The sequence below is a fragment of the Spermophilus citellus genome, assembly GCF_964194105.1.
Source record: "Spermophilus citellus genome assembly, chromosome: 3".
Lineage (NCBI taxonomy): Eukaryota > Metazoa > Chordata > Mammalia > Rodentia > Sciuridae > Spermophilus > Spermophilus citellus.
The window spans coordinates 76847607-76872815 of NC_138184.1; the positions used below are offsets into that span (position 1 = coordinate 76847607).

Below are 25209 nucleotides of genomic sequence, written 5' to 3' on the forward strand. Positions count from 1 at the left end.
ATCCAAGAACTCATCAAGTCTCTGCTTTACAATGTTCCCTTAAAAACATTCTAGGACCGGGATTATGCTCTTCTTTGATGTAGTTCATGTACATGTTTTTCCTAGGAGCAGTTTGGGAAATATTTAAACATGCTAACAATGAAAACAGCCTGCCAGATAATAGGTCACTTAGTTCACCACAAGCCCTGTCTTCACAAATAAAAATATCTTTGTAATAAATTATTGTTGTTGTTGTTATTATTATTATTATTATTTTGCAGTACTGGGGGTTGAACTCAAGGGCATTCTACCACCGAGCCACATCCCAGCTCTTTTTAAGACAGGGTCTCACTGAGTTTCTGAGGCTGGACTCCAACCTTGATCCTCCTGCCTCAGCCTCCAGAGCTGCTGGGATTAAAGGCATGTACACTGTGTCCAGCTTTTTATTCTTATTATTTAGTGCTGGGGACGAGACTCAGGGCCTTGCACGTGCTAAGCAAGCACTCTACCACATCCCTCACATCCCCAGCATTTAATGATCTTACTGCACAACTGTGGCCCATCAATCACATTCACTAGCTGGACTTCATCAGTCCTGAAAGGCAGACCCGAAGCAGAGGCAGTTACAGGAGCATCAGCAGAGGGCACCTCCTATCATGGGCTAACCTGTCCACGTAGCATTTTCACAACTTGGCAGAGGACACATAGATTGGAGTTGCCAAATTCTCCTTGCAGATCCTGCCTCTGCACCCCACCCCGCTACTCCATGTGCATGCGCGCACACACACACACACACACACACACACACACACACACACACGCAGCGCGCGCGCGCGCGCGCGCACACACGTGCAGACCCCACCCTGCATACATGCGCTCTCCCACATGCCTGCCCACACATGGACATGCGCACACAGTGTCCCCGCGTACACGCTCCCCTGCACACACACAGACACGCATGCCCCGGGCCAGGGGTCCAGGCACTCACCTGTCTGGAGATGATGAGCTTCCCCAGCGGCATGGGGGCTCCGTTCTCGGTCGCTATCCTCTTTAAGGTGGCAATGGCCTTTTCCTGGTTTCCAGATAGCACATCATACCGCGCGCTCTCTGGGAGCCACTGCAGGGACAGGAGACCCAGGCATGGCTGGTTAGGGGGGAACTTCCCAGCCCCTGGCTCTCATCTGAGGGTGGGGTCGCCAAGCTGGGGACTCTGGAGCCACAGACCTGGCTTCAAATGCTGACTCTGCTATTTTATGGGCTGTGTGACCCTGTGCAATGCCTTGACCTCTCTGTTCTTCCATTTCCTCCCCCATAAAATGGGGGTCATAATAGATCCATCCACGTAAGGTTACTGAGAGCACTAAATGAGATAATCTATGCAAAGTGTGTGCTTCGGAGCCCCCTGGATTACTGGAGTTATTACTGTCACCTCCTATTATTATTTGGTGCTGGGAGGGCTGAATTAAATTGTGACCACCATCAAAAATGTCACCCCCAATTCTCAAGACACTATCTCACCTGTGTTGAGCATCATCTTGCAAACTCAGAGAAAGAGAGAGAAAAAGCCTAATGGAGTGCCAACTCCAAGTGACCAGATCAACACATTTCTGTCAAATGAAGCCATGGTAACCTGCCGAGCAGCAGGTATAGCAGAGAAAGCACAAGACCAACAGTCCATAAGATCTAGCTCAGATTTGAGTCCCATTGTTGACTTGTTGTAGGTCCTTTGACAAGTCCACTGAACTCTCTAGGACTCAGTTTCCTCATCTTTAAAGTGGGTTGTGGCAGAGATTAGCCAATGCCCACCAAAATTCATGCTTTCCTTAACAGAGTGCAGAGTTGTCATTGGTTGTGGCTGCCCAGCCATGGACTATATTTCCCAGCTTCCTTTGCAGCTAGGTGAGACCATGTGACTTTGTTTTATCCAATAGCATGTAAGTAAACTATCCCAGGGCCAGGATTTTCAAGAATCAAGCGTGCAATCTCCACTTTCCCTTCCCTGTCTATTATCTGCATGTAGAAGACTCCAAAGCCCTGGAAGATGGCAGAGCCCCAAGCTGCAAAGAAAACCTGGGTCTAGAATCCCACTGGCCATCCAGAACACTCATTCTCAACTGGCATGTTAGTGAGAAATAAACTTCTATTGTGTTAAGCTACAAAGTTTGTGGGCTTTATCTGCCCCCCCTAGTTAATGTAGAGGTTCATCAGTCCTATCCATGTGGTTACAGGGAGAGCCTGGCACAGAGATGGCCACACAGTTAAACCCAGTATCATTAATACCCATTGTTGTTACCATGAATTATTGTAGTATTTACCATACATGAGATTTGTTCATCTGTCGGCTTATTTTGAGACTCCACTGGTAGTAAAGTGCTTTGTGCATGAAATGGGGAGTGTGTGGCTTGATCTCACCATAGGGTGTGGTTTCTGCAGAGCTAATTTGAGCTCCTGGATCCAGCTATGCCTGAAGCCAGATATTTAATCCTGTCATGCATCCACCCCTTTGTTTTACTCAAGCCAGTGTGAATTAGGTGTCAGTCACTTACAGCTTAAGAATTCCAATGAACCCTATGGTCACTGTTAAGTGTGGATCTGGCAATGATGGGGCCAATGTATTCCCCTAACCCCAGGTGTCTTCCAGGAGAACACCCCAGAAGTGTCTGGAGGAAATCTATAGCCCCGTATTGGGGCTACACTCCCCTTATCTCATTTCCCGATTTCAAAAAACAAATTTTAAAGGTGGCCTTGGTGTTGTCCTCCACCTGCTTTCCACCAAAATACAGTCAAGTGCGAGGCAGGGAAGGAGATCTCCTAAAAGATACCTACGAAGCACAGAACGGCAAAGAGGAGGAGCGGGACGGCCGACAGGATGAGCAGCCAACGCCAGCCCAGACTGGGCATCACGAACACCGCCAGGATGACCTCGAACACCGTCCCGAGGGCCCAGAAGACCTGGCACAGGAGAATCGGGGTCAGTCGTGGGGTGGGGAGGGGTCCCTGGGGTCAGCAAGGTCAGGATGGCCACCTTTTCCTGCGGTCCAGAGGACTGGGCTAGGGCCGTTGGGCTTTCCATCTTCAGAGTGTCCTGCCCACATCTATGGTATTTGCATGACATTTGCATTGCATTTGCATATCCTGCTGGACATGCAGCTTAGCAGCTCAGGCTGAGCAGATAATACGCTCAATATTATGTGATGTCAAAATGACAGTGGGCGCATTGAGAGGTTTTGGGTTTAGGGTTTTTCCTTTTTTCTTTTTTTTTGCAAAATACGTGTAATATAAAATTTCCCATTGTAACCATTTTTAAGAGTATGGCTCAGTTTTATGAAATACTTTCAAACTGTACAACCAATGCACCGTCTGTCTCCAGAACTCTTTCCATCTTGTAAAACAAAAACTTTATATCCATGAAACAGGAACTCCTGGCCCTACCACCAGCCCCGACGCTCACTATTTTATTATGACTTTGCCTAGTCTAACTACTCATCTAAGTGGAATCATACAATATTTGTCTACTTGTGTCTGGCTTACTTCACCCAGCGTCATGTCCTCAAGGTTCATCTAAGTTGTAGCACACATCAGAATCTCCTTCCTTTTTAAGGCTGAATAATATCCTATTAGGCTGGGTGCGGTGGCACAAACCTATCATCTCAGTGGCTCAGGAGACTGAGGCAGGAGGATTGCAAGCTGAAGGCCAACCTCAGCAACTTACCAAAGCCCTATGCAACTCAGTGAGACCCTGTCTCTAAATAAAAATGCGAAAAAGGGCTGGAGATGTGGCTCAGTGGATAAGCGCCCCTGGGTTGAATCCCTGGTACCAAAAAAAAAAAAAAAAAAAAAAAAAATCCTCCTGTGTGGATGGACCACATTTTGCCTCTTTGGCATCCACGGATGGACCTGTGCCTGGCTCCTGTGTCTCCGCTATTGTGCGTGATGCTGCCACTCACAGAGCATGACACACGGACACGCTGTTCTGTCGTCAGGTCCGTCCACCCCCCTTGCCCCGTGGTGCCCGGCATCCTGCACAGGATGGGCCGGTCCCTCCCTGTGGGCTTGCTCCATGTCTCTGCAAGTCACTGTGCACCTCTTTTCCCCAATGCCATCCGCAGTCTTCCCTGAGTGCAGCCCCAGGGAGCCCCCAGGAGAGGGAGAGCGGGAGGGCAGGAGAGAGGCTGAGGCCCCTCACTCCTCTGGCCCCCTCCCAGCAGCTCTGGCTGCACCCCTCAGGGGGTCACGGCCCCTCTCCAGCGCCTTCACCAGACAGCACTCTGGGCTGCTAACTACTCTGTCCCTTTGTCCTTACAGCCCTGGGTGATGACACCCTGCAGTAATAAAGGGTGCCTTCATTACTGTCCCTTGCTGGAACCCCTCTACAACTACAAACACCCGGTCCTTAACCAGCTCGGTGGTGGCGCACCCCAGTCATTCCAGCAACTCCCCCGAAGGCTGAGGCAAGAGGATCACAAGGTCGAGGCCAGCCTCAGCAATTTAGAACACTTTAGCTGCTGGATCACGGGAAGCTCTGAGGGATCCTGAGAGAGAACAGGGTGTTAGGTGACAAGGGCAGGTTGGAGCCCAGGATCAGGGGGACCCAGATGCATTTCACGATTTAAACAACTGGTTCATCCAGTGTAGACCAGTTGATGCCCACCCCAGCTGGTCAGGAGCGCATGCTGCCAGGATGGATAATGTGGCCTTGGGGTCACATGACCAATGCTGTCATTGGGGTCACAGTGACAGAGGAGGTCCCAGGGGCTTCACAGTCAATACCATTGACATCCATGTCCAGCAGAGGCCAATCAATCCCTTTGCCCCTAGGTGGGGGGCTGTTGGAAAGCCCTGTGTTTGCCCTGAGATCCTTCAGGTCATGGTTGGAAATGGGTCACAAGCCCAGGAAGCAGGAGGGCAGGTGGGACTGGCTGGACCAGGAGAGTTTCAAGGCACCCACAGCCCATGGGGGTGACCAAGAGAACGCCCACCAGATGTGTACCAGCCTGGGGAAAACCAGAGGTGGCGGGTGATGATAAGAGCGGGGACAGGAAGGAGTTTGGTCCGTTCAAGGTGTCATTCAACACCTACTCTTAGGTAAAAGCCATTTCCAGTTGAAGAAGGACGGACCACCTGACTGCCACCATTTTTTTTTAAAGGGACAGTTGATTTAATTTTCCTGTCAATCAAAGAGTGTATCCAGACTGCAGAACAGCCTGTCAGAATCGACATGAAGGGTCCATCTGAGTCTTCTCATACCAAGTCTGTTAATTTTTTTAAAGTCCTTTTCCCTTGTCCCGTGCTTCAGGACACCTGTGAATCACCTGCCAGAGAGCCAGCCTCTTCTAGAGGCCCATCCCCCACCCTCCTTACCTCAATCAGCAAAATACACTTGGCCCTGGCTTTCATGGGAAGGAACTCGGCATACAGTGTCACGCTGCAAGCAAAGAGAAGAGAGTGAAGGTCAGGACCCGGTGGGAGGATTGCTAAAGTTTCTGAGATGACGTTCCTCCATGGATGATCATGGTTTCCTGACAGAATGTCCTGGGATGGTGACTCACAAGGGTGGGCCCTGAAACTGCATTTTTTTTCTTTTTCTTTTTGGTCCTGAGGATTGAACCCAGGAGCACTCGACCACTGAGCCACATCCCCAGGCCTTTTTATATTTTATTTAGAGACAGGTTCTTGCTAAGTTGCTTAGGTCCTCAGTAAATTGCTGGGGTTGGCTTGGAACTCGTGATCATCCTGCCTCAGCCTCCCAAGAGGCTGGGATTACAGGCGTGTGTCTCCAGGCTGAAGGTGCATCGTTCACTAACTCCCTAAGCGATGCTCAGATTTCCTAAGCACATCTGCTCGGTCCTTCCTGCAGCCCAGTAGGCCTGGGGGAAATGGGGTATGGGGTTATGGGTAACTTCAATCCAGATCAGGCCTCTAGCCCTCGTGATCTTGAGGACTTGGGCCTTTTGTTCAGTAGGACGCCCTCATCCTCGCTCCATCGAGGCCTGGCTGTGTTTTCTTGGCAGCAACGCCAGATACAAGGCTGGGTCTTCCTGGCACATCACGTGAGGGGCATGTGACATCAGCCCTCCCCATCATCAGGGACCTTAATTTTCATCCAGACACCAAGTTGGTCTGACAGATTTCTCCACCCTACGTAATCATTTTTCCCCCCATTTGGCACTAATAAGTACGTTGGGGGAAATATTTGGAGGTCAAGCCAATATCCAGTATTCCCCACAGAGTCTCTCCTCACCGGTTTTAGCTCATAGCTGCTTCTGCCTAAATCAACTATGACCACGCTGTGTGTTTCCAGGTTTCTGTCATTCCTTTTACATTTACTACTTAACATCCTACTACAAGGGAGTGCTCTCTCCTTCTCCTTCTCATCTACCCCTGCCGTCCCTCCTCCTCTGTCTCCGTCCACCTCTCTCTATCCTGAGCCGTCTAGACACTGTCTATCATGGGTGTATCTATTCTTTATCTACCTATCACCTATCCTGCTTCTTGGTCTTCCTCTGCCTTCTGGCGTGCTGGGCACAGAGGAGAGCTGCCCACCCTGCCTTCCCCTTCCATTGGCCTAGGAAGACAGGCCTTCTCTTCTCCACATCTCCCACCCAAGTCAGGTGTCTCCTGGCCCCTCTTAAAGAGTGGGGGTGGGGTGGCCAGGTTCAGCCCCTCGGGCCTGTCATCCCAGCGGCTGGGGAGGCTGAGGCAGGAGGCTCCTGAGTTCCAGACCAGCTTCGGCAACTTAGCAAGACTGTCTCAAAAGAAAAGAATAAAAAGGGCTGGGTTTATAGCTCAGTGGGAATGCATCCCTGGGTTCAATCTTCAGTACCTAAAAACCAAGCCAAACTCCCAGTGTATTAACAGGAAATTGTTCTAATATGTGCCCTGAGAGGGAAATGAAAGTAGTGTTTCCAGAGAGATGGAGCCACCTAAACTGGGCCAAATATGAGTCCAAGAAACCTCAGGGGACCCCTCCCACCGACCCGTACCTCACTTTACCTTGGCTCCATGTGCACACCAAGAGGTGACAGGAAACACCAGCCGGGGTCACTGGGGGTCACTGTGGTTAACCAGAGCATGTTGGACATCCCGGGGAGGTGGGCAGACTGTTGGGTGGAGCCCAGACCGCCTCTGACCACGCACCCCCTCTCTTGACCTTTTCCCCACCCTCTTACGGGTTCTCCCCAGGACACGCCCCCTAAGTCAGGAGGACAGGAATCCCAGCCTCAGGTTTCTGGGGACCTGGCAATGCCATCGAGATTGAGGCGCTGGTTAAAGGCCTCGCCTGCGCTCTGACCAAGGGCTCCTCTGTCAGAGCAGGTAGAATGTTCTGGGGCTTCAGAGGAAAGGGAGGGGTTCAGTAGTTCAGACCAGAGGAAAGCAAATGCCCTCTAGTCCTCCTTCCCAGTACCCGTTTCTGTTTGTCCCCCTTTCTGCCTGGGGTTTGCTCTCTGTTTCCGTCTTTCCACGTCTCAGTCTCTCTGTCTGAACTCTTAGCTGAGATCGCACCCAAGAATTTTAAGCTTAGCTGGGTGTGGTGGCGCAGCCTGTAATGCCAGCTACTGGAGAGGCTGAGGCAGGAGGATGGCAGGTTGGAGGCCAGCCTTAGCAACTTGGTAAGGCCTTGTCTCAAAATAAAATAAAGTAGAAGGACCTGGTGATGCTGCTCAGTAATAAAGTGCCCCTGGGCTCAATCTCCAGTACAAAAAAAAAAAAAGAAAAGAAAAGAAAAGAAAAAAGAAAGAATGTATGCCAGGTGTGGTAGCACATACCCATAGTCCCAGTCACCTGGGAGGCTGAGACAGGAGGATCAGACATCTGGAGAGCTTTAGCCCACAAGTGTGAGACTAGCCTGGGCATCATATCAAGCAAGACTCCAATTTAAAAAAAAAATGAACCCGGGCTGGGGATGTGGCTCAAGCGGTAGCGCGCTCGCCTGGCATGCGTGCGGCCCGGGTTCGATCCTCAGCACCACATACCAACAAAGATGTTGTGTCCGCCGAGAACTGAAAAATAAATATTAAAAAAATTAAAAAAAAAATGAACCCAATTATTAATTTTTAAAATGTATTTTCTGGTATTGGGGATGGAACCCAGGGGTGCTCTACCACTGAGCTACATCCCCAGCCCTTATTATTTTGTTTTATTTTGAGTCAGGGTCTCGCTAAGTTGCTTAGGGCTTCACTAAGTTTCTGAGGCTGGCTTTGAACTTGGGATCCTCCTGCCTCAGCCTCCTGAGCTGCAGAGATGACAGGTATACACTACTGTGCCTGGCCCCTAAACAGAATTTGAATCAGCGGATGTACTTATTTTTAAGACTTTTGAAATATATTACTATCCTAAATTGTTCCAATTTCTATTCGTTCTAGTACCTCTCTTAACAGAAATCAGGGTGAATCTCATTTCCTTGAGCTCTAAGAATTGAGAACAAGTTTAACAGATTGCAATGTTCATCCTGTATGACTCCTTAGAAATTTTATTCTATTTTCCAAGTGGTGTGCTTATGTTATTTTTTTAAAAAATCAATAATTAAAAAAAGAGAAACACTTCACCTTTCCTCATCAAATTAATGCCGAACTACCAACGAGGCAAAAATGATATCGAGGATCTGTTTTGATGACCTCTAGCATAAAGTCTTTGGGATACTGGGGATGAACCCAGGGACACTTTACCACTGAGCTACAACCTCAGCCCTTTTTATTTTATTTTTTTAATTTGGAGACAGTGACTCACTAAGTTGCTTAGTAGGGGCTTTGTTAAATTGCTGAGGCTGGTCTTGATCTTGCAATCCTCCTGCCTCAGCCTCCTGAGGTGCTGGGATCGTAGGCCTGCGCCGCCACCACACCCGGCTCCAACATCCCATTCTTAACCACTTCCACATTTGCCAGCCCAAATTGCAACTGCCCATCCCTGCCGCTCTTTCCTGAGACCTTTCTCTCTGGTCCTTAAAGCTTATTTTGCCAGCCTGTGGGGCAGGCTAGAAGTGCCACGAGAATTCAGACATCCCAGCAGCCACCCTCAACAAAGGGCAGTTCCCTCCGTCACCCCTTCAGAGGGCCCATCTGGAGTCTGTGTTGCAGAATCCGTGTGAACTACTTACTCTCGAGCCCTCTGTGTCAGGGTCGGCTTTCAGGAGAATTTGGGACTTGTTCCCTATTCATGTGGAGAGGGCTCGGCATTCCTGTTATTTCAGTGCTGGGCAGAGAACGCAGGAGGCTGGAGTACGCCAGGCAAGCGCTCTGCCACCGAACCACACCTGGGTCCCTTACTGCGGGCTTCACCAGGCTGCACACTTCTCCACCTTGGGGGTGATGTCACCGTTTACTGACCCACCCCCCATCGGCTTCATACAGAAGTCATTTCCAATTTTGTTGTTGTTTTGTTTTTGTAGCTTAGGTCACAAGGAACATCTTTTCCTATCATTGTTGCGCCCCACATTTCGGATGTTATATTTATAGCAGTTCATCATGAAAACGAGCTGTTTGATCTCCCTCCAAACTGTGGCCAAGAGGACGCTCACATGACAGATGAAAGGAAATCTCGGAAATCTCGTGGACGGCCCCGGGCAGTCAGAGACTTGCCATTTCCTTCTTTGCTGGAAAGAACAGAGCCAGGACGGGTTCATGATGAAATTGGGAGGCAGATGTCAAGGTCCAACAGGTGGGCAGCTACCTGGATTTTTTATTTTTTCTGGACCAGGGATTGAACCCAGGGGCGCTTAACCACTGAGCCACACCCTCACCCTTTCTATATTTTTATTTTGATACAGAGTCCGAGTTGTTCAGGACTTTCCTAAATTGCTGAGGCTGGCTTTGAACTCGCGATCCTCCTGCCCCAGTCTCCCAGGCAGCTGGGATTATAGACGTGCGTGCACCACTGCGCCCGGCTACCTGGGGTTTGGAGCTTTCTAAACTCCGGAGCCTGGGGCCTTGCGCATGCTCATCACGCATCCCATCCCTGAACCGCGCCCTCAACCCCGGGATCCCTTATCTGCAAGAGCAGCTCCCACCCAAGCCGGACGCGGTAGCTGCCCGTTTCCCAGCGCAGTCACTTCCAGAAACGGCGCTCTGCTGGGCCACACAGCGCCCTCTGCTGGACACAAAACACCACAGCCCACCCACCCACCTGCATTTTGCTTACTTTCATGAGAAGATGCTTGCAATTAAGGAGATTATCATTTTCTGATGCTTATTTGCATTTCTAAATTCTCTAAAATGTATTGTTTGTAAGGAGAATAATCCATAATATTTCTCTCCCTTGCTCGAATGAACGTTGATCCCCTCCTGATGCTCCTCCATGCACAGAAAGTCCAAGTATTTGCATCCTAAATGTGACCCTCCAGCCCTGGCACTTTGGCACTGGACAGATCTGGATTTGAATCCAGTTGCCCCTGGCTTGCTAAATTGTCTTGGTGTCTCCCCCACGGTATCTGTGCCACTATGCAGTGTGACTTTGTGACTCTTGGCACCAAGTCTCTGTCAAGGCCGGGACGTGGCTCAGTGGTGGGACACTTGCCTACCAGGTGCCAGGCCCTGGGTTCCATCCCCAGCAGTGGAGGGGAACAGGGTCTAGTTTTCCCACCTTGAGCCTGGGCTGGCCTTGAACTTGCTTCCACGTCTGAGCTCTGAGCCTGCTTTCTCATACATGGGGATGTAGGAGAATGCCCGGATGGTGGCCGGCACGTGACCAGCACCTGTCATCATGACTGTCGGCATCAGGACTATTAATGTTATTGTCATTCTTATGAAAAACATGAGGTATGACGAGGACAGAAACTAATTTCAACAGTGGCGTCCACAGGGGGGGCCTCTGGGAGGCGCCTGGGTTCAGATCAAGTCAACAGGGTGGGCACCCATGATTGAATCCTGGGGGCTCGATAGGGAGAGAGGCCAGAGGACACACACCCGTGTCCCCCATCTCCACCTTGGGAATCACCTTGGGAATCTTCAAGCCACCACCAGACACAACCCTTTAGCTTGGACCTGAACTATGAGCCCAAACAAACTCCTTCCTTTATAACTCACCCAGCCTGTGGTGCTGTGTTCTTGCAACAGAAAACAGACTAATGAAGTTATAAAGACTTCTGGTTGTTGGGCTTTAAAATATATATATTCAGAATATCTTATTCATCTGGTTTTATGAGGAGCTGAAATTGGGGAAGGCTATTTAAATGAATGGAAACGCTTAATTACATTTAATTTCAACTGAATATCTTCAACTAAATGCTTAATGAACTTAGGGGAGCCATTTTGTTATAACTAGACAAGAACACTCTCTAATTAAGACATAATTATTTTTTATGCAAATGACTAGTTAAAGTGCACGGGATCCAGGGGCTCTCTTGGGTACCTAAATATATCTTCTGTAATTTTGTTTATAGTTCTTATTTGCCCTCCTCACAGATGAAAGAGGCATCTAGAAGAGCAGTTAAGAGAATAGGTTTATCCCAGTGACTCAGGAGGCTGAGGCAGGAAGATCACAAGTTTGAGGCTACCCTCAACCACTTAATGAGACCCTGTCTCAAAATAAAATTAAAAAGGGCTGGGGACATAGCTCAGTGGTAAAGTGCCTGTGGGTTCAATCCCCAGTATAAAAAAAAAGGAGAGAGAGAGAAAGAGATAGAGATAGAGATAGAGATGAGAGAGAGAGAGAGAGAGAGAGAGAGAGAGAGAGAGAGAGAGATACTGAAAATAGGTTTTGTGGGTCAAGCAATATTTAAAGCTATGCTCTGCCACTTACTAGCTGTGTGACCTTGGCTCTGTTACTCCTTTGAAGTTCCCGTTTTTCTTGCCTGTAAAATGGAAATAATATCTCTGTCTATTAAGTGAAAGTGAGTTTTTGAATGGTGTATTGTAAAATACACGATTCCGTCCCAAGAATGTAGTAATTGCTCAATAAACAAACAGAAGGGCTAAAATAGTTTCAGGACATGAACAGCTAAATTGGAAGCGTGCTATTACAAACTACGCCTCTGGCCTTCCTCCTGTGTCCTGGCAGACATTCCTCACATCCTTGGAATCAGCAAAGCTTGTGTCTTTTTCTAGGCTGCTGAGTTGAATGATGGGCTGGCTGCCCCAAGGGAGCCTCAAGGGGGGGGGGGCTGGTCACTGGAAAGACCAAGTGGATTAGACAGCCTCACCCTGTCACTCCTCAACCTCCAGGAAGGGGAGAGAGTTTGAAAGTCGAACTGATCAGCATCCATCATGCTTATGTAATAAAGCCTCCATAAAAGCCCTAGGGAACAGGGTTAGCCAACCAAACCTGTGAGGATTCCTAGGGTGGGCACCTGGAGAGAGCCCAGAGGCCCTCTCCCCTGCCTCCACACCTGGTCCTCTGTGCCTCTTCCCTCTGAGCCTCCTCAGTATCCTCTGTATGTCCTTTACAATGAACTGCTAAATCCACAGGTTTCCTTGAGGTCTGTGAGTCGCTCTAGCAAACCCAGCGAACCAAGGAGGGAGTTGCAGGAACCCCAGTTTACAGGCAGTGGGTCAGAAGCACAGGTAAAAGAACCTGGTGTTGCCAGGCACGGTGGCACACGCCTGTCATCCCAGCAACCTGGGAGGCTGAGGCAGGAGGATCGCAAGTTGGAGTCCAGCCTCAGCAACTTAATGAGATCTTAAAAAACAAAACAAACACACAACAACACCAAACATAAAAAGGGTTAGGAAGGTGGCTCAGGATTGGGTTCAATCTTCAGTACCAAAAAAAAAAAAAAAAAAAGAGCCTGGGGCTTGTGCCTGGCATCTGAAATGGAGAGGGGGGCAGTCCGTCCCCAGGTAGGGAGGGTCGGAAATGAATCGAACTGAATGGGAGGGCACCCAGCTGGAGCCCACTGATGCAGCCTCGTCACTTGACGGGCTGGGGATCCACGCACACCTGGTGTCAGAAGCCTGTGATGACCAACAAGTTATTGGTAATAAGATGGCAACCGCAATGGGACTAACTGACGGGTCCCTGTGACCCCACGGGGGCCACATCCTCCCTCCTCCAATGGAGGACGGAGGACATGACTTGGATAGATCTGAGCGATTCCCGACAGCCAAGGAGGGGTCGGGTACGTGCCGAGGAGAGGACCCCTGGGATGAGTAGGTTGGGGACACCTGTCCAGACCCAGGGTCATGCAGCAGGGGACACCTGGCACAAGGTGGAGGTTCTGTCCCGAGCACAGGCCTGGGTGAAGGAGGAACCGCTCCAGGCCCCCAGCCCCGTCCTGGGGGTGGACTCGGATGAAGGGGGGGCAGGGCCTGCCTGGTCCAGCTGCCCCCCAGGAACGGCCGTGTGTGAGAGAGGACGGAGAGCTGCTTGGCCCTCTGACAGGACCTCGGGGTCACCTGTGTGCCCCATCTCAGGTGTCTCCTGCCTGCGTGTTGTTCTGCTGTGGGGACAGACCTTGGGGACTCTCCCTGGGGACGTGAGAGCCCTCTCGGTGCTCTCTCTTCTACGCACTGGGTTCTGAGTTTGTGGTGGTGACAGCTGATTCCACAGACACTAGGGGACTCGATGGCTTTAGCAACAGTTCTGTGACAAAGTCATCGACTCGAGGGTCCCCAAACTCCTAAGGAAAAGAGACAATTTCTCCCTCTTCTCCTCCTGCTCCAGCCACCCCATCAGCCTCTCACAAAAGGGGTCCTGGAGAGAGTGCTGGACAGAATTTAACCAAAACCCATCAGCAGCCACGCAAAGTGGCCCACACCTGTAATCCCAGCTCCTCAGAAGGCTGAGTCAGGAGGAGCCCAAGTTCGAGGCCAGCCTCAGCAACTTGGTGAGACCCTGTCTCAAAATGATAAATAAAGAGGGCTGGGGATGTAGCTCTGTGGTAAAGCGCCCCCTGGGTTCAATCCCCAGTACCACAAAACCCAAAACCAAAACCAAACCATCAGTATAAGCTGCCGAGTAGTAGATTCAGTGGGAATCCCTGCAACCACTCTGGGTTTTTTTGGGCAGAGTTTTCTCCTGCACTTTTATTGGGGGAGGTGGGGGATTATAAGGGATTAAACCCAGCAGGGTTTAACCACTGAGTCACACCCCTAGCCCATTTTTTTATTTTGAGACAGCGTCTCACTAAGTTGCTCAGGGCCTCACTAGGTTGTTGAGGCTGACCTTGAACCTGCAATCCTCCTGCCTCAGCCTCCGGAGCCTCTGGGATGACAGGTGTGTGCCACCCTACCTGGCTCTCCTGCGCTTTCTTAATGAGCTCATGATAACGTCTTACAGCCTTTCCCTGGTGAATTCACCTTGGGGTTCTGCATGTTTCAGTTGATGTTCTTGTTTCGTCAGCTTGCCTGACTTAAAAACTTCTTGTAAACACCTGAAGATAATCTCTAAGATAACTGCAGATGCAGTCAGCAAGGATGGGTTTTTGGCCCGTGTCCTGCCCTTAAATCTGTAGGAAGTTTAATGTCAGTCAACCTCACAAATAGTTCATTTAAATTTATTGGCAAGATAAAAATAAAGATGTCTTCAGAATTGTTAGCATGCATTTTGCCTCGGTCATTGGCTAATCAGGTTAGGGTTATTTCTGTGAGATGTTTAAAATGGAATGATCATTGCTTTCTATGTTTCCAGTACAAAAACTGTTAGCATTTTTCTTTTTCTTTTTTGGTACCAGGGATTGAACTCAGGGGCACTCGACCCCTGAGCCACATCCCCAGCCCTATTTTGTATTTTATTTAGAGACAAGGTCTCACTGAGTTGCTTAGTGCCTCACTAAGTTGCTGAGGCTGGCTTTGAACTCGTGATCCTCCTGCCTCAGCCTCCTCAGCCACTGGGACGACAGGCATTTTTCTTTTGACAAAAAAACGATTTAAAAGTGTTGACTATGCTGTCTGATATCTCAGTTTTCATGAATAAATCCGGTAAGTATATAAAACAAGTGTTTATAAACATATGTAGGAGAAATAAACATCTGAGTAATCTGTAAGTTAAAATACTTTTCAGCATTTAGTATGGATGTCTTTACATCAATTGCTAAATACAAATTCAAGTACTCTTGGCTTCTTAAAGTCCAAAAGAGGAATATGTGTGTGTGTGTGTGTGTGTATGTATGTGTTATGTTTGCATTTATTAAATATGTTTTCATAAGATGTTGATATGGATACAGAGTCAATGCAACCCCCATCAAAATACCAATGACATCCTTCACAGAACTAGAAAAACAGTCCTAAAATTCATTAGAATGGGCTGGGGATGTGGCTCGGTGGTAGAGCGCTTGCCTAGCATGTGTGAGGCACGGGGTTTGATTCTCAGCACCACACATGAATAAATGAATAAAATAAAGGTCCATCAACAACTAAAAAAATATATATGTTATATAATTTAAAATTTATATATATATATATATATATATATATATATATATATATATATATATATTTATTTAAAAAATTCATTTGGAAGAATAAATGACCCAGAATATCCAAAGCAATTATACCCCAGAGCTATGGTAACAAGAACTGTGTGGCACCGGCATAAAAAACAGACACGGAGACCCAGGATGCAGAACAGAAGACAGGAGACCAGCCCACACGGACGCTGTCAACTGATCCTAGACAAAGACATCCAAACAGACTCTGGAGGAAAAACAGCCTTTGTAACAAAGGGTACTGGGAAAACTGGTTCCACAGTTATCATGTAGAAAAAAGGAATCTGGACGCTTCTCTCTCACCCTGCACAAGTCAACTCAGAATGGGTCTGAAAATTCCAACTTAGACCAGAAACTATGCAAGTCCGAGAAGAGAAGAAAACCCAGGCTCAACACTCCACGGCTTTCTCGATAGGACCCCTGAAGCTCAGGAAATAACACCAAGAGTTAATCAGAGGGACAGCGTCCAATTAAAAACTTCTACACAACCAAGGGAACAACTAGAAAGGTAAAGAACACACACAATGGGAGAAAATCTCTGCCAGCTCCTCTTCTAACAGGATTAATATCTAGAATAAATAAAGAACTCAAAGAAATGTTACACCGAAAAAATCAATAACCCTATTGGTAAAGGGGAGAATGAATTAAACAGACACTTTTTCAAAAGTACAAATAGCCAGCAAATTCATGAAAAGAATTCAACATCATTAGCAATCAGATTCAAGTCCAAACTACACTGAGATCTCATCTCATATTGGTGGGAATGGCGGTCATCAAGAAAACGAGTGATCGTAAGTGCTGGCGAGGACGTGGAGAGAAAGGAGCCCATTTACACTCTTGGCGGGACTGTAAGTTAGTACCACCGCGGTGGAAATCAGTAGGGAGGCTCCCCAAAGGGTTAGGCATGTAACCACCACCTGACCCAACTACCCCATCCTGAAGAAATGAAGTCATTGAACTATAGTGACAGCTGCAGACCCATGTTTATAGCAGCACACTTCACAAGAGCAACCAGACTAGGGGTCCATCGACGTGTGAACAGATAGAGAACATGGGGTATGCGCACACAATGGAGTTTCATTCAGCCATAAATAAAAATGAGATTATAGTGTTTGCAGAGGAAAATGGCTGGAACTAGCAGCCCTCGCATTAAGGGAAACAAGTCAGACTCAGAAGGTCCAGGGTCTGTGTTTTCTCTAAGATAGGAAAGAAAAAGGAAAAGAAAGGTGGGGGCAGATCTCAGGAAAATCAAAGGGAGATCAGTAGAGGAGAGGGAACAGGGGGTGGCAGGTGGAGTGGGAGAGGGAGTTCTGGGGAGTGATATTGATCAAATTATATGATTTTTGGTGTGCGTGTGTGAGTGTGTCACAACAATCCCATCAGTATGTGCAACTATTATGCACCAGTTAAAAAAAAAAAAAGGAAGGGAAGAACACGTTGGTGTGTGAGAAACAGTTTAAGACCTAGGCACAGAGGCCCACACTTGTAACCCCGATTACTCAGGGGGCTGAGGCAGGAGGATCTGTAGTTGGAGGCCAGCCTGGGCAACTTAGCAAGACCTTGCCTCTAAATAAGAAATCGAAAAAGGCTGGGGATGGAGCTCAGTGGTAGAGTGTTAACCTAGCATGCAGGGGGCCCTGGGTCAGATCCTCAGTACTCCCACCCCCCCTACAGAAAGATAAACCAAAAAGAGTTCAAGAGTGCTTTGCTTTCAGGGTCTTCACTGAAAGTAAGATTACTAAGTAATCTGTGTTTTGATGAAAAAAATTATTAGTATTATGATTTTAGTACTGGCGATTGAACCCGGGGTACTTTACCACTGAGCCACATCCCCGGTCTTTTTTATATTTTATTGGGAGACAGGGTCTCACTAAGTTGCTTAGGGCCTCGCTAAGTTGCTGAGACTGGCCTCAAACTTGAGATCCTCCTGGCTCAGCCTCCCAGGTTGCTGAGTTTACAGGAGGGAGTCTCCAGGCCCAAGTTGATGAAACATTATTTTTAAGAAAAGTATTTTATTGAGAAAAATGTTAATTTCATCTGTATTCAGACGTTTTGTAAGTACTGTTTCAAAATGAAAAATCTAAGGAAGAAAACAAAGTAGGAACAAGCTAGCAACCAGGGAAGAAAGATAGACCAAAAAGTTGTAAATTGAGGATTTTTTTTTTTTTTTGGTAAGAAAGATTAAAAAGAAAAGAAAATGCATTTGGAGGAGATAGGATTTTGCAAGGTAAAATTAGATTTTTATCCCAAAACAGAAAAAAAGAAAGCCAAGGCCAAATAGTAAAGGGTTAAACAGGATTTGTTTTGTGAAGGACAAATGTTTTTAAAGAAAATTTAGTTTGGTTAAGTTGGCTAAAACTATGAAAAATTATTTAGGGGCTAAGGTTGTAGCTCAGTGGTAGATCACTTCCTTGCATGTGTGAGGCACTGGGTTCAAATCTCAGCACCACATACAAATAAATAAATAAAGATACTGTGTCCAGCTACAACTAAGAAAAAATATTTTTAAAAAATTATTTATAGGCTTTTCTAAGATTAAAATTTAAGCTGGGCATGGTGGGGCATACTTGTAATCCCAGTGACTTAGGAGGCTGAGGCAGGAGGATCTCCTTCAAGGTCATGGCCTCAGGAACTCAGTGAGATCCTGTCTTGTAAAAGGGCCAGAGAGGGTCTGAGGCTGTAGCTCAGTGGTAAAGTGCTTGCCTGGCATGTGTGAGGCACTGGGTTCTGTCCTCAACACCACATAAAAACAAAAATACTGTGTGTTCATCTACAACTAAACAAATATTAAAAAATAAATAAATAAAAGGGCTGGGGATGTGGCTCATTAGTAAAGCACCCCTGGGTTGAATCAACCCCCAAAATTAAATAGAAATTTGAACAGGGGTTGGGATATAACTCAGTAGTAATGTGCCACTAGGTTCAATCCTCACTACCAAAAAATTAACTAATTAATTAAAGTTAATTAAATTTAATGCACTGATATAAAACCAGACTCTATTTTTTTTCTTTTCTGGCTGTGGATTAAACCCAGTGGTGCTCTCCCTCTGATCCCCAGTCTTTATTTTGAGAGAGGGTGTTACTAAGTTGCTGAGAGTGCTCTTGAACTTGGGATCCTCCTTCCTCAGTCTCCAGAGTCACTAGGATTACAGGTGGGAGCCACCACACCCAACCTCACAATCAAATTAATGTCTAAAGCAACAAGGTTTTCTTAAAATATTTATTTACTTTTAGTAAAATTTACAAAAACTGAGATCTTGCATTTTATGAAGGTGATTTTTTATGTTTTCTGCTGTGTTTATTGGGTTTTTGATTACTTAGGGAAACAATCTTAAAGAGTTATGGTTTGCTTAAGCATCTACTTGTTTTAAAGTCTTTTTAAAAAAATATTTATTTTTTAGTTGTAGTTGGACACAATACCTTTATTTTGTTTACTTATTTTTATGTGGTGCTGAGGATCGAACCCAGGGCCTTCCATGCACTAGGCAACTGCTCTACCACTAAGTCACAACCCCAGCCCTGTTTTAAAGTCTTTTTAGTGATGACTTAGAACTGTTTATATTTAGTTTGTAACTGTGGTTTAATTAACAACTATTATTTCCACAATATGTGGTAAGTATTATTATTATTATTATTGTTTTTAATATTTATTTTTTAGTTTTCAGCGGACACTTGTTTGTATGTGGTGCTGAGGATCGAACCCGGGCTGCACGCATGCCAGGGGAGCGCGCTACTGCTTGAGCCACATGCCCAGCCCTGTGGTAAGTATTATTGATATAAATATTCAAAAGATTTTACAAAATGCATAAAGATCTGATGGTTCTGATATAATTCTATCAGCCAAGACTGTCACCCCAAGATGCTGTATACAGAGCAGGGCATGGTGGTGCCGTCTGTAATCCCAGCTTTTTTGGAGGCTAAGGCAGGAGGATGGTGAGTTCAAAGCTAGCCTCATCAGTTAAGTGAGGCCCTAAGCAACTTAGCAAGATCCCAACTCTAAATAAAATAAAATATTTAAAAAGGCCTTGGGATATGGTTCAGCAGTTTAGCACCTCTGAGTTCAATCCCTGGTAGTTAAAAAAAAAAAAAAACTCAATATTTTTTTTTTCTGGGGGAGGGGAGTCAACTGCTAAACTCTCATCAAAATTCTAACCATGGTTATCTAAGTCTACCATCATGCACAGTTTTGACTTTATTTTCTAGAGCATTTGCATTCAGAGTCAAGAAAAGGATTCTTACGAGTACTCCTTTTTTAAAAATATTTTTTGTAGTTGTAGATGGACACAATATCTTTATTTTATTTATTTATTTTTATGTGGTGCTGAGGATCGAACCCAGGGCCTCACACAAGGGAGGCCAGCGCTCTGCCACTGAGCGCCAGCCCCAGCCCCAGCCCCAGCCCCAAGTACTCTTAACTATGGCTTTCTCACAAAGCTGAACTCATTTTACAAATAAAGTGGTCCTTCTTGGGGTATCTTTGCCCCCCCCCAAAAAAAATTGGTATTACTGTAAAAGGATCAGGTTTACTGTAAAAGGATCAGGTTCTTGGTTCAAATCTAACGTACAAACTGAATCTGTTTGGCTCTTGTAAATTTCACTTTGCAATTTTCCGTTTAAAACTCTATACCTGTTGCTTCTCAAAATTCCTCAGGAGAACAACGAAGAAAAGAACAGGACTCAGTGTTCTGAGCTGCCGCCCTACCACAGGATGGACTGAACATAACAAAGGGGGGCGTTGGACGCTGATCCCTGATCCCCTGTCACTTCTCCTCTAATGTGGGACCAGACGGGACCAATGACCGACTAACTGGGGCAAGTCCAGCCTGGTGACAAGAGATAATAAAAACCAGACCAGGGGACGGGACCAGGGGACGGCTACTCAGCAAGGTTTACAGGGACAGAAAGGAGGGAATCTACAAAGAGGTAGCAAAATCAAACTGGAGTCACCTGTGTCAACCTTACAAGATAAACAGAGCCAAGGAGATATGAAGGAAGGATTCTTTCATGATTGCCTGATAATAACTCTCAAAAGAGACTGCACCAGACCATGAGTTGGCACACAGGCCACGTGACCATGTACGGAGAGTACTTCTGACAACCAGGTGACCCGCGATGGAGCTCAGGCAAAGGAGGAATAAGCCCAGCCCAGCATCCACCTGTCACCCTTGTAATCAACCTGCCTTGGGCCTCTTACCCGCCCCACAGGACACATCTCGACAGGTGAAATCATTAGTATCCGAGACTTTAAAGCTGGCAATGTCACTTGGCGGGGGCTCATTCCCTGGCCCTTGGGAGGGGTCCCCCTTCCCATTTCCAAAATGTTCATTTGCCTCCCTGTCTCGGCTCTGCCCTCTGGTGCATAAGGACCCTTCCTATTCCAGGATGGAGAATCCGGTTTCTTTTTTTAAGGTAATAATCTGCTTCGACTGCCCAGACCCAGTGAAGGACATCCCACACGGCCTGTCCATTTTATGAAGAACCAGGATCACATGGGCTCCAAGACCACTGTCCAGTCCTCCCTGCGCAAGAGGTTGAAAGGGCTGTCCCGGGCAGGGCCTGGTTTCTACCTCTTGTGGGTCCCCTGATGGCTGAGTGGCTCCTTCTGCTCTTTGGACCACACGACCTTAACTGTTTGATTTCTGTTAGGAGCAGAAAGTCGGAGTCCATAAAATTACAAATGATGTTGACTCGGGGGATAAAAATAGCTATGCCTGCAGCCGGTGATCATGAGACTTATTTAAGGTGAGCTAGGGGAAATGTTCACTCTTCTGCCAGGTGACACCCAGATTCAGCCTGAAGGAGTCACAGAAGATAGACCCTCACCCTTTATCATACCTCAAGAACAGGGAGTGAGCCCGGAGGCTGAGGCAGGAGGATCTCGAGTTCAAAGCCAGCCTCAGCAAAAGCGAGGCCCTAAGCAACTCAGTGAGACCCTGTCTCTAAATAAAATACAAAATAGGGCTAGGGATGGGGCTCAGGGGTCGTAGTGCCCCTGAGTTCAATCCCTGGAACCAAAAAAAAAAAAAAAAAAAAAGGAGGGGGGTGGATACGTACCCAGTGCGTATCTACCCCATTTGGCCTGCCTCCTACCCTCCCTGAGTTCATCTTTGAAAAGAGGGTGCTGGATGCTGGAAGTTCCTTTACATGATCATCAGCTGACACCAGCCAGATCCCAAACGGCCACCAAAATGACCTTTCGAAGACCTCAAACCTCCTTACAACCCAATTTCCATACTAAGTGACACATGGACCAGCCACCATGACAAGATGGGCCAGACTATGACAGGAGCAAGAAGAGTCCGGGAAATCCCCACCTGTCCCAAGAAAAGACATGAAGCTTCCCCTCCTTCGCCAGCCTCTGCTCCCCCCATTCCCTTTACCCTTTACCCACGACACCCCCACCCTGGCAGGTTGGGAAGTCTTCCGGGGGCTGGGCCCCTCTTCTCCAGGCTTTGGGTGCTGAAGACTTTGGGTCCAGCTCCAATTTCATTTTTGGCTTCAGGACACGGCGTAAAAAGAGATCTTGCATTTGGGGGTCTGCCCCCCCAGCAAGGGGGACCAACCAGTTGCTGGTGACATGGTGTGAGCAGAGCAGGAAGAGGTGGGTTGCTGCGGTTTCTTTTAGGTCATCCGAGGGAGGCAGACTCTTTGGGGGGCTGGAGGATCGCAGGTGAGGTGGAGACCCTCACCTTTTCAGTCAGGGGAGGCCCTCGTCACCGCTCTGGGTCCTTTATTTTACTCCCCTGGGGTCCTCCCTCCCTCCCTCTGTGCACTCCCAGGCTCCGAGGCCAGACTCTGTCTCCCTCTGTGGTCCTTCGCCTTTGGTGTTTGGGGACATGGTCCTTCTTTGCGTCAGTTCTTCTCCCACTGTAATCCCACCCGCCGGAAAGCGTCCAGAGAGCCCTGGGCATTTCTGGCCAGCCGATGGCATCCTCTTCATCCTTTCCAGCACCATTGAAAGATTCTATTCATCACTTTATGCCGTTTCCAAGAAACGTGTATGCAGAAACAGAAAACGAGTCACTCATCCACCTTCCTGAACAAGAGTTTCTGGGGCCTTCTGCACGTGGTTCCACACAAGGGAAGAAAATCCAGTAACTCTTTGGAGGCTCCTTCTGTTGCATTCCTGAGCCTCCCCACGAAGGGACTCCGATGACTCTTCTGTGCACATCTCCCTTCCAGCTACCGGGAAACGCTGTGCCCTAGTCAATGCACGGCTCCTGAATGGGGCAGTGCATCACCTGCAGGAAGTCCCAGAGTTGGGCCAGCAGTGGGGCCACTGGCTACCAGCCCCTGCCAGTCCAGGTTCATGGTGGTGGCTCTGTTCACGGCCTCTGCTTTGAGGCCCAGTGTTTTTTAAACCCCTTCCAGATCCAGGGGACCATGTCAGACGCGGCGTCTGGACGGCCCTGGAGCAGGGGCCTGAAGAATGGACAGATGGGCGACGGGGGCCACTCACTGTCCTTCTCGCCTCCAACGGCCCAAGGAACCTAGAGCCTAGACATGACTCCGCATGGTCACGTCTCCCCTCCTGCATAGGATGACACTCTGCATCTGTCACTCCTCCTGGGGACACTTGAACTCCTCACCAGAGCCTGCAGCAGGTGAGACGCCTGCTAACACGTGTCGCGTGCTCTCCCCGGCCTCCCCTGGCTACTTCACAGATGCTGTCATTTAAAATCCTAAGGGACCCCATGAAGTGGCTGTGTTTGTGTCCCCTTGTTAAAAATGAGGAAATAGAGGCACAGAAAGGTTCGGGGACTTCCCCAAGGTCACGCAGCTATATTACGTGACAGAAGCAGGATTCAAACCCAGCACTCTGGCTGCAGAGCCCACCATGCGACCAGAATTGACATCACCCTTCTGAGAGTCTCTCCCAACCTTTCCCAAAGGATATGTGAGGGCTGGCACGTGACCACGGAGTCAGTGGTCCCTCACATATCATGCCACCCTGCGGCCTTAGAAGACACGCTAGGGTTAGGTTAGGGTTAGGGTTAGGTGCCAGTGAGGACAGGGGACTGTCCCCCAAGACGTAGTACACACTTAAGTCAATGGCCATTTTATGGCTTTGTTCCCAGTACAAGGAACACGTGGGTCTGGAAATGAAGGGGTTGAAAGTAGGACTGACCTTCACTGCATTATTCCGAGTGACCCACTTGGGGTAATCTGTGCACCTTCTAGGCTCTGGGAGTCTAGAGGCCTTGGCTCCCAGGGAGGAAAAGCTTCTTCCAGAGGATACCACAAGAGTCTCTTTAGAACCTGGGTGTGGAGGCACATGCCTGTAATCTCTGTGACTTGGGAGGCTGAGGAAGGAGGATTTCAAGTTCAAGGCCAGCCTCAACAACTAAATGAGACCCTGCCTCAAAATTAAAAAATGAAAAAGGGCCAGGGTAGAGTGCCCCTGGGTTCAATCTCCAGCACCCCCCCACACACACACACACACAAAGTCCTTAGACTTTAAGCAACAGCGCCATCCAGTAACCTTGGGCTCCTTTTGTCAAGATATGAGCAGGCAAGGAAAAGGGTCACCATTCACTAGCCAGAGAAAGTAATCCCAACCAGGCACCAAGGTGATGAGGCTGGACATTTCCCTGCTCAGTTTTGATTGATTGATTGATTGATTTTGGGTACTAGGAATTGAACCCACGGGTGCTTAACCACTGAGCCACATCCCAGCCCTTTGTATTTTTTATTTAGAGACAGGGTCTCACTGAGTTGCTTAGGGCCTTGCTAAATTACTGAGGCTGGTCTTGAACTCGCAATCCTCCTGCCTCAGCCTCCTGAGAGGTTGGGATTACGGCATGTACCACCCTGCTCTGCTCTGTGCCTGGTTTTGTTGCTAAATGAACAAGTGCAACAGTTATGGCCCGAGAAGAGCATGTGGACCAGGGACTCAGACCCCTCAGGCACGAGCCTCAGTCACCCCGCCAGGCAAACCATCGCGATCAGTGAAGGTACTGGCCAAAGCTGACTAGACTGGGTGGCAGAGGAGGGGATGAAATGGGCATCTCGGCAGCTACAAGACCAGCAGCAAGAGCAGGGCCTGTAGTTTATCCCACTAATCATCCTACGTCAATCTCCGCAGGAAGAGAGAGCAGCCAGACCGCGGAGAGACGATGAGCTTTTGCTATAGAACAGGTTGATCCAAGAGGTGCAAGGGGTGGCCGGAGGTGGATGCCGTGCTGTGCCACACCAGGTTTCATTCCTTCAGGAAGAAAGTGGAATGACAGAATTCCTCACTCCCCCTTCATCCTGTCTCCCCTGCTAGATCAGGAGTCCTGAAGTGCTCTCCCCTGCTCAAGAACACTCAGTGGCTCCCCGCTGCCCACAGTCAATCCCTTTGGTACGGCACTCAGGGCGTTTAGCAAGCCTTCCCTGGCCTACCTGTCTGACTTCAGCTCTCAATTCCCATAGCTCTCATCCCTGCAGCTAACAAAAACTGGGCCAGTAGCCTTCCCTAGTCACAATTATGGCTTCACGTTTTCATGTAGTTCCCTTCACATAAAACATTCTACACCTTCCCTAAGTCCCCCTTTGAGTGTCCAGTCCTTTACATCCTTCAGAGCAAGGCAGCAAGCAGAATGGTCAGCGTCTAAACTCTAGAGTTATAAGACCTGGGTTCACACTCTAGCCACTTTGTGGCTGTGCTATCTGAACCAAGTTCCTTGACCTCTCTGTGCCTTTTTACTAAGAGAACTTAGTTCTCTCAGTTACTAAGAGAACTTACCTTTTAGGGAAAATTGAGGGATTTAAAGAGGTAATCTGGGCAAATTGTTTAAAACAGCACCTGCCACAGAGTAAACATGAAATACTGGATAATTGTGGGGTATTTTTTTGGAGGGGACAGGGGACAGGGGTGGGTGTCCAATATACTT

General features: G+C 48.0%; 1 protein-coding gene across 1 annotated transcript in view; it reads right to left on the reverse strand.

Annotated features, from left to right (window-relative positions):
- SVOP (SV2 related protein) overlaps positions 1 to 25209 on the reverse strand; it is an 83855-nt gene that overhangs the window by 16189 nt on the left and 42457 nt on the right. Inside the window, exons 7-9 of the mRNA XM_081283352.1 lie at positions 5341 to 5404; positions 2806 to 2931; positions 968 to 1096 (exon numbers count right to left, since the gene is read on the reverse strand). Coding sequence (XP_081139478.1) covers positions 968 to 1096; positions 2806 to 2931; positions 5341 to 5404 — 319 coding nt within the window. The remainder of the gene's footprint in view (positions 1 to 967; positions 1097 to 2805; positions 2932 to 5340; positions 5405 to 25209) is intronic.